The sequence below is a fragment of the Triticum dicoccoides genome, chromosome 1A (genome assembly GCF_002162155.2).
Source record: "Triticum dicoccoides isolate Atlit2015 ecotype Zavitan chromosome 1A, WEW_v2.0, whole genome shotgun sequence".
Taxonomy (NCBI): domain Eukaryota; kingdom Viridiplantae; phylum Streptophyta; class Magnoliopsida; order Poales; family Poaceae; genus Triticum; species Triticum dicoccoides.
Genome location: NC_041380.1, coordinates 53,417,339 through 53,427,207, shown reverse-complemented (window position 1 = coordinate 53,427,207; position 9,869 = coordinate 53,417,339). Strand labels below are relative to the sequence as shown.

Sequence of the window (9,869 nt, the reverse complement as noted above, 5' to 3'; positions counted from 1 at the left end):
GTGATTAGCATGACGCGCTGTGAACTTACAGGTCTCGAGTTCGATCTGCCGCACACAAACTATTTTTTTTTGAAGGCCACTAATGGGTCGGCCAACCTTGTAGAAGTGGGTGTGCGCTTTAGACGCCAGTTTGCAAAATGACCTATAACAGACGCGTGAAGCGCCAAATAGGAGCCGTCCCGGGGCGTGGAGTTATTCAAGGCTCTTACGTGTATATAGATTTGTACATGGGCCCAGAGTTCAGCCCAGCCAGGCACCCAGCCCACTCCCGGAATGCCCTTCCAATCCCCGAGCAGCACACGAGCGCACTGCCCTAGCACGCACGCACCCACACGATCAGACGCAGCCGCCGCGCTGCCTTCCCGCGCGGACGCCCTCCGCCATTGCCGCGCTCACTCCTGGCCGTGCTCCCGGCCGGCCTCCCCCCATCCCCCGCGCTTCCGTCCCGCGCTGGCGCTGCCATCTCGTGCTGCCGCCAGTCCGCCGTCGTCCGCCGAGGCCGAGCTCCCGGCCTCCACCGTCCTGCGGGCGAGCGGCGAGCTCAACCTCAACTGCGCCCCGAGCGTCGTCCGCTCCGGGATGAGGCCTCCGTGCTCCTGCGGTTCTACCGGCTGCTGGGTAATTTTCTGACCGATACTGTCTGTGTAGTGCATATATACTGAATAACTGAAGGAGTATTTAACACTGAACTTTTTTTGGGATTGTATTTAACACTGAACTAGGACCGCATTGTGCGGAAATTCAATTGAAAAAACAAAAAACTGTGTGTTTGTGTAAGTTTTACATGTACTGTTGAACTGAAATTTAGTTGAAAAATGAAATTCTAGGTATTTATAAGTGCTAAAGTTTTTTTTTTTTTTGAAATTTACATGGTTATTTTGGGTAGTAAGTGTGAAAGATTTTCCATGTTGCCAAAGAAAATTGGCTCGGGGTCTTCTTAAATTATGGCTCCTCTAACCACCGGCGATGACGAGGGCGAGCAGTGCACCGCGTTCCCCCTTGTGGCCACGCGGCCAGACTCGATGAGATCAATTAGGATCGGATACCTGGAGAGTGCGTCCAGTCACTCACCCGGCCACCCGCGCCACCACCCAAGGAAGACAAATTAGTACTAGAAAAGAAGCAACAAGTAGGGCTGGGATTGCCTGGGAATTTGTTTCCTGATGGTCACCATCAACACCTTCCTTCGCTGGCAACAAATCTTAAGAAATGGCGTATGTAGATGAGGAGCCTGGTTGTTTTTACTTTAGAGAAAAGACACAGGTAGTTATCAAAACCAATTGGCCTGTGTAATCTTGATATGTCAGCTATGCAAACTGGTCAGATTTTCATATGGCTATGGACGTAAAACACGTACTAACCTACAAGCGAGAAAAAGATAGGTGACCAAAGGAAGGATGGCTGACCACACTGCAAAATGAAGGATGTCAAAATAAAACAACATATAACCAATGGACAAACATTAGCTACAGAGATGTTGAAGACACATAAAAAGAAGTCAAAAGGCAGATCAATGGCAAGTTAAATATTATTATTAACCTCATTTTCTAACAAAAATATAAATCATACAGTTGACAAATAAGTGAGAAAAAATAATAGTTGAGGGAATACATGTAAAACGTGGGGCAGCCCCAGTGCATGTAGCTCCCGCTTGCGCAGGGTCTGGGGAAGGGTCCGACCACTTTGGGTCTATTGTACGCAGCCTTTCCCTACATTTCTGCAAGAGGCTGTTTCCAGGACTTGAACCCGTGACCTCATGGTCACAAGGCAGCAGCTTTACCACTGCGCCAAGGCATGTAAAACGTGAAATAACTAAAATCACATGAAGTAAAATAATGTTATGAATATGTCATATATGTAATTATGTAGAATATACAATAAACCAAAAGGAAGTTCGAATGAATAAAAATTCAAAATGAATATAAATATATGGCAAGTCGAAAACCTATCATCCATATACTCTAAATAGAAGGATGAAGTGAGATATTTTTCATTCATTACAACGGTGACAACAAGAAACAAGTTCAAATGACTAAACCAAATTATCAGATGGCAAAGCATTCTGTGCAATGAATAAATCTATCAAAATCGAGCCGCATAAATGCACGGGCTAGCACAATTTAATATTTATTGAATGAGAAAATTTATATGTGTAAGAAATGTCATAAGGAATAAGTTATTATGATTTATAATTAAATATGCACATAAATATCATTTTTTTCGAATGGCATGTAAATAACATATTTATTTCTCATATTTAACATCACAGCTATTTAGAATAAATGAAATCAACAAAACTAGTGGGCGTTCGTTTTACTGATGTTTAACCAAATAATTATGTGACATCAGTTTGCAATAGCCAACAGTAGTATAGTTTTATTGAAGTTCTATTCATGTTTGTTTTCTTAGTCGTTCACTCTTCATCGTGTATATGTGTGTAGCGTGTATATGCACAGGCTTATGGTATCCATACCCTATTACTTATCTGTATGGAAATTACATATGTATTTTTGGGGCTCACATGTGCGGTGAAGAAAAAATAATAGTAGCGTACTGTTGCCTGCTATCCTGAGATCCATGTGCCCAATAAATAAAGAAATAAATAACAGGAACATGTTGTGTGCTATACTTTCTTCCCTCATCTCCCAAAAATGGACGTCCACATCCATGGCAAAGATTGATCCAGGAATCCGCTGCGGGGCTATGCCGACTTGCCGCTAGTTCCACTCCTCTGTGCCACCGCCGACGGCTCTCCCTCTCTCCACTCGCCGGTCCCCCAAAAGGAAATCCCTGATCCAACCGCTAGCCATACATTCTGTTCCCCCTTTTGATTGTACCTTCTAGTCCTTCAATTTGTCAGCACCAAATCTGACCTTGGTAGACAACCTGGAAGTGAGAGAGAAGCAACCACTATGGGATACATCATGTGTGGCTAAATCATTAGATTTTCTGTATGTATTATCTTAAGAATCGGAAACTTGCTTGGAGGGGATGTCTTATTTCCCTTTTGGGTCTGTATGTGGATGTGCAGTGAGGTGATGTAGGTGTTGTGTAGAGATGGTGGTAGAGGAGTCGTAAGGAGATTGTCAGAGCTGAATCGGTAGGTCATCCGCATCAGCTTATTCTGTGTGTTGTCCTCGATATAGTCGGCGGCTGCGCCACGTATTGTTTTTAAATTTTTATTTTGTTAAATTCGGAGGTAGAAGATTATTTGTACACTTCAGTTTTCGGACCTCCTAGTTTTCAATTTGCAGATACTAAGTAAACCAAAGGCACACATTTACTTTTTTAAATTCTGATTATGCAAATGCACAGACTACATATTGTTTTAGTGCTAGATCAAATTTTCAAACATAGCCATGTGTGTCTGCGGAAATATCTGATTCATCGGAAAACCATACGAAATTCCTGTTTAAGAACGTTACATAGAGTAAAATAAAAATATTCTAAGATCTCTTGCACTAAAGGATCTCCTTGTACACAATATTTTTTGCCGAATTATTTTCCTTAGATTCTTCATCTGAAATTAGAACTTTAAGTCCATCTCTACTTGTGACTCTTGATACGGCTACATAGAGTTGGCCATGAGTGAACACCTGCTTCGGTAAATATAGGCCCACATGTTTTAGCGACTGCCCTTGACTCTTATTTATCGTCATTGCAAAACAAACTGATATTGGGTACTGCCTCCTTTTCAACACAAACGGCCATTTTGAGTCACTTGGTGACATAATTATCCTTGGAATATATACCTTGTTTCCAATGTTTGTCCCTGTTATTATTTGAGCTTCTATGAACCATTTGCCTAGCTGTGTTATAGTTAGTCTCGTACCATTGCATAAGCCCTCGCTTTGGTTGATATTCCGTAGCAGCATAATTGGCAGGCCTACTTTCAGCCGTAGTATGTGGTCTGATATTCCAGGGCACTTCAAGCTATTCAGGAATTCTGTTGGGTACAAATGATCTACATCTTCCGAATTTGACATTGCTTTGCACACTGTATCTGAGCTTCGATATGTTACCTCTTCACCTTCTATTCTACCCATGATGTAAGAATTTACCTCATCAACCATGTCATTTCTTGGACATAAGATGGCTCTCTCTTGTAAGTATGTTCGGTTGGTGTAGTTCGTCCATAGGTTTGGATAGGTGTTGTTGATGATCGTTTCAAATTGGTTCTCTCCTTTTTGCAGAAGCAAGTCTTCAGGTATATGTACCCATGCTTCTTCTTCTTTATTTCCAACTAATCCATCTCCAATATTTAGAATCCAGCCTGCAAAATCTGTGGTCTTTTTTTGTTCTTCTGGAGTATCTGTTAGTGCAGAAACACGCATGTTCTGAGTGAGCTTGAATTCCTCAAAGTGTTTCCATAAGTAGGAACATTTTAAGGATGCATCAACAATGTGAGATCTTCGCCCTTTCGGTATTACCGGCAGGATTTGTCTGAAGTCACCTCCCATCACTACTGTCATCCCTCCAAATGGTTTATCTGTACTATTTTCGTTTGTGAACCTTAGAATGTCTCTCAAGCTCTTGTCCAATGCTTCGAAGCAATGTCTGTTCGCCATTGGTGCTTCGTCCCATATAATTAATGATGTTTTCTTTAGCAGGTCTGCAAGACAAGATCCTTGCTTGATGTCACATGTGGACTCATTAATGATGTTGAGTGGGATGCGAAATCTTGAATGTGCAGTTCTTCCCCCAGGTATAAGAAGCGCTGCTATTGCACTGGATGCCACTGCTAAAACTATTTTTCCTTCAGATCGTAGTGATGTCGTGATTGCCTTCCAAAGAAATGTTTTTCCTGTCCCACCATATCCATTGACAAATATCAATTTGCCTAGTTTGCTATTTACAGATTGTAGTGTTGCATCAAAAGCTTGTCTTTGTTCTGGATTCAACTTTCTAAGTAATGCCACTTTCTCTATTTGGAGAGAATCTCTGTCATAGTTAAGCTCTTCACTTACCAACCTATTTTCTAGACCTTGTAGTGAGTTGCTATCTGGTAATGGAATTTCTTCATAATCTTTTAATGACTTTCCACCTCTCCTTAGCAACATCTCTATCTCTATAAGTGTGAGGTTTTGCATTTGTTCAGGATGAAGCTGAAGTTCATCGAAGTTCAAGATTCTCCTCTGATGTCGTTGTACGTCATCCGAGAGTAATTCCCATGTAGATTTCCATAGTTTTCCTGGATATGTGACCTCGCCAAAAAGGAGTATTGTGCAGAAAAGTTGGCGCATTTGTTGTGCAGAAGCCCAAATTGATGCTTCCTTAATACAATCATCCCATTCTTTGTTATCATTGAGTAATCCAAGGGCGTAACATGCTGATCTGTAGGTCGGGTGTATAATACCATTTACTTTTCTGATGTCCTCAAATGATTTACAACCTTTGACAGAGTTTAGTAGTATTCTTAGGTAATATTTCTCACCACTTGCTGGATGGGCATAGTAGATCCTCCCAATAGATTGTTTCCTGCCTTTCCTTGGTTTCCATTTTTTCTTCTTTGCATGCCACGTCCACTTAGTGGGGAATTCTGCATATGTCAGATCACGGGCCTCCTCATACAATTGATTAGCGGTCATCCATTCAGTGAAAATTGTTTTTTCGATGCCAGTTCTATGTACGATTTGCTCAATATCAGTTGAGTCCGGGAACACAACCATTTGTTCATCTTGAAGGTGGAATTGCAGTCTCTGTACAGAAGGCTGCCGATGCTGAAGTTCAAATCCAAATATACGCCAAGATGCTTCACCTGCAGATAGGTATCGTGCATCAAGGTACATTTGTATCTCATCGTAGTTGTTTCCAGTTCCCAAAATTACAGTTGCTCTATCCTCTCCTTTGTGGGTGTACTTGAACGCATACTTTATGGATCTTGATTTATTACACCATTCCCCGTTTATGTGGGCCTGGTACTTGACTATCAGGTCCCTGTTGTATGGAACAATATACCTGCTATCTAGCTGTACTCCATTTTTTTCTACCGTCCTTCCATCATTTCTTCTTCTGTATATTGGGAATCCTTCTTCATCAATGCTTGTTTCCTCACAGAACATCTTAGGGAAATGTTTTGAGCACTTCCCATTGATCATGCACGATGACTTGTAGTGCGGTTGTCCACATGGCCCGTGCATCATGAAATTTTCAACTGCCATGTAACCTTCTGGGTCAGCGTCCTTGTCTGGTACCTCTGCTGATATGATCTGGTCAATATTTTGGGGGCTAGGATCCTTGTCGCCTAGATCTAGAAATAGTAGTATATGTGCATGAGGTAGGCCTCTTTTCTGGAACTCGATAGTGTGGACAACTACAACAAAGCATTATAATTTCATTAGTTACATTTTAAGTTTGGTAGTAATTTACAATGTGTTCTAATATTCAAACAATGAGGCAAAATATGAAGATAATGTCCATAATTAACTTAGTTGTGATGATAGGTAGGAATTGGCTGAAACTGGGTTTACTCACTTGCTATTGCTTTTCCAAACCGCTTATTTTTGTATATGTCTTCTATCAGTTCATTGAGCTTTATAAGGAACACTCTATTGATAATGTCTGGACGATCTTCTGGTTTTTGGCCTGGTATGAAGTCCAACATGGTCTGTATTTCTGGCCACTTTGGGTTGCATGTGAAAGTGATAAACAGATCTGGATATCCAGCCCACCGACATATCGCCATTGCGTCGTGGTAATACTGCTGTTTATTCCTAGGACTTCCATTATATGATGAAGGTAGTATAATTCTTTTACCTACTTGATCAGTTCTCGTATCACCATTATCAATTGCGTCTTGCAAACCGCTATATAGCTCTGTTCTAAGTGTCCCTTGATGCATCCTGTACCAATTCAGCCTCCATTGCTCAATGCATGTTGCTGCATCAACAATGAACTGAAGGAACAACTTGCCACTCGTTTGCAAGACTACTGACTGGTTCACTCGTTGCTGGATGCGATATGCATAATACTGCATCATGGTAACATGCTTTCTCTTTCCTTCGCCACCCTTTGTTTTTTCTAATTTTATTTCTGGTCTGAATCCGTCTTCTCCGTACGGGAATAATAATGGGTATTGCATAGACATAAAGCTTGGATGTAGTTCTGAAATTCTCTGGAGTTGTTTGTCTTTATTTTCTACTATTATATCCCGGCCAACATTTCTCCTGTTTGTTCCCCAACAATGAGTGCAGCTATTTCAGATGCAGTTGGTAGGTTGTATTGTCTTCCATCGCTGGACCTTTTACCAATTAATCGCAACCTAACATTTTCGAGATCTGACTCTTGGTATCTATCCCTTGCCATACGGAATGATTTCACTAACTTGTTGTTCTCATCAAGCATCTCCAATAATCTAGACACGATGCCTTCATCTAGTTGTGTTTTCCTTTCCTTTGAGGTTGAAGCCTGCATTCTGTTTTTGACCTCATTTTCTGTATCATAAATGTACAATTGAGCAAACTTTGGTGTGCAACCATTATCTCCACTATCTTTAGGTAGCAATGTGCCAATTTGATGATAGTTTTGGCCATTCAAGCGAAAAACATACGGTGCACCCCCTCTTTTGTTTATCTCGTAGTCGACCTGGCCAGCCATCGAAGTAAATGCAAATATTGAATTATAGTTCCTGATATTGTCTCTGTAATTTGAGGATTCTCCCTTTTCATTAGACATTAGTAGCTGCTGAAGGTATGCTGGAGGTTTTTTCAATGGTGGCAATTTGACTTTGCCTTCCTTGCAACAAAGTCCGAATGTTGGTCTTGATATGTTTGCGTTATTCTTGCTTCTCTCTTGATGCCACATTATAGCATTGCAGAATGGACATAAGCATGTTGGTTTTCCGAAATTTGAAACTTCACTTGGAGAGCTCTGAGATTTACCTCTTTTTTTAATCAATTGTAACTTCCTATTTGCTCGATTCAACCTACTTATTTCTTTTCTTCTAGTCAAATCGGTATCTGTTGAGCCTCTAGCAAAATTTGATGCTTCTAAAGCGTGTTCGTCAACTGTTGTACTCGAAGCAAACTCAATGTCACCATTTTGTTTTCTCTGAACCAACCTTGCACGCTTGTTGCTTTGATTTCCATGGACCATCTGTTTCTTCTTCATTGGTTTTTGTTTATTTGGACCCAATGAAATGCTACAACAAAATATATTTGGTAGTTGTTAGTCCATTATATCAGGCAGAGACTAACACCCATGATGATGTTGTTAAAGTGAGCACCTTTCTTGTTCTTTGATTATTGTAGTTGTAGCATGATCATTCGTTATTCCCTGAAAATAGAAGGAGTTAAAATTTATCTGCATAGCACACTGTTATGACCGGCCAGGTCTATGGCCGCAGGGGGCCCACTGGGCAGGCTTAGGCCACAAGTTATCTTAGTTTTATTTTCAGATTATGGTTATATATACAAGTTGTAAGACTATTTCGAGAATTAAGCAATAAGACTATTCTATTGCCCGGCTCCCAGAGGAGCCGGAACCCTAACCCTAGCCGCCTCCTTCTTGCGCCGCCGCCGCCCCAACCGCAAGGACGGCGCCTCGCCGCCGGCCGCCGCGCTCCAGCCCTCGCCCAACTCCCTCCTCCCCCTATAGCCTACGCCCGAGGCAACCCAAAACCCTTAGCTCCTAACACACACTAAAAGTAATTTGAAGATATCATAATTATGTGATTACCTTTTTCCTTGTTTGGCAAGCTACAACATCAGTGGATGTATATACGCATGTGAATGGCCTGTAATATATTTATTTCATGATCAATTATTTTTATAGGTACATGTAATGAGCTATTTTCCTGTTAATGAATACCGAATAATATACTAGAATGCAAGCCAGTACCTTCCATTCGATGGTGTAGATTGTCTTATTGGACATGAATATCCGACTGGTTACCTATCATGGTTAATAACTTTGGACGCTTCTATTTTTTTGTTTTGTTTGTAGATCAACTTCGCTTCGTCCTAGCTTGCCTGCATTTATTTTTTCATACATTATTTGCATTATAATGTAATGTATTTTCATTTATTAGTTAGACTGTAGATGTGCTAGAGGCAAATTGTGTCATAACATACCTGCTGTTGCCTTCTACTCTAATTTGCTAAAAATATGATTTGGATAATCAGGTTAATGTATTCAAGGGTGTGTGGAACATTGTTATAAGAATAGGATAGAAGTGTTGTAGTGAAGTTTGTACCCTGCTCTTGTCAGGTCATTTGTCTTCTTTGCCCAAGATGATACCCCTGCATGTGTTGTACTCTTATTATAAATAGTTAAAATATAAACTCAAATTGGTTTTGCTGCAAGGCACTATTAGAACCCTTTACTTCAAATATTAGATGAAAATAGCTGGTATGTTGCTAAAATCATATGTTGAACACCATTATTTGCAATAGCCTCATTGACCATTATCTATTTTACCTTTGGTTGTTTTCATTCCCCTTTTGTTGAACAGGTACGTGATTATTCAACATGGTGGCCGGGGCTAGTGCTTATGGGTTTGTCAATTTCAGATCGACCCTCTGAAACAGCAGATGACTTCGCACCTAATGAAGGTTTTAGCAATCGCCAACCGTCGCTCGACCGAGGGAAAACCTGTCGCGAGAGACACATACAGCAGCCTCTTTCTCTCCTACGATCCACCTCTGCTCTCTTCTCCTTCAGAAACCCTAGAGTTTCAGGGAGGAGCGGATCCATGAGCCCTGGAGAAGACGTTGCAGCAGGTGTGCTCAAAATCTGATCCGATGGTGCCTTACCCGCTGTCAATGGCAGCGTGCGGTGCGCAGTTCACGTACCAGTTCGTCAAGTGGCTCATTGCCAACCTACGAAGTGGTTATCGGCCTGAGCTATGGTGAGGGTGGTGCTGGCTGTGG

General features: G+C 41.3%; 1 protein-coding gene across 1 annotated transcript; it reads left to right on the top strand.

The window, feature by feature from the left end:
• Positions 1-273: 273 nt before the first annotated feature.
• LOC119351100 lies at positions 274-5,087 on the top strand. Its single transcript, XM_037618595.1, has 2 exons — positions 274-618; positions 4,611-5,087. Exons 1-2 carry the CDS (start codon positions 274-276, stop codon positions 4,683-4,685), a joined length of 420 nt encoding a protein of 139 aa, XP_037474492.1. The 3' UTR covers positions 4,686-5,087.
• Positions 5,088-9,869: the final 4,782 nt, after the last annotated feature.

What these genes read in the sequence shown, in the direction of transcription:
- LOC119351100 (XM_037618595.1), top strand. Translation starts at nt 274, where the DNA reads ATGCCCTTCCAATCCCCGAGCAGCACACGAGCGCACTGCCCTAGCACG. An exon ending in GCGGTTCTACCGGCTGCTGG is followed by an intron (nt 619 to 4,610) that starts GTAATTTTCTGA and finishes TTTCTTTAGCAG; the next exon opens with GTCTGCAAGACAAGATCCTT.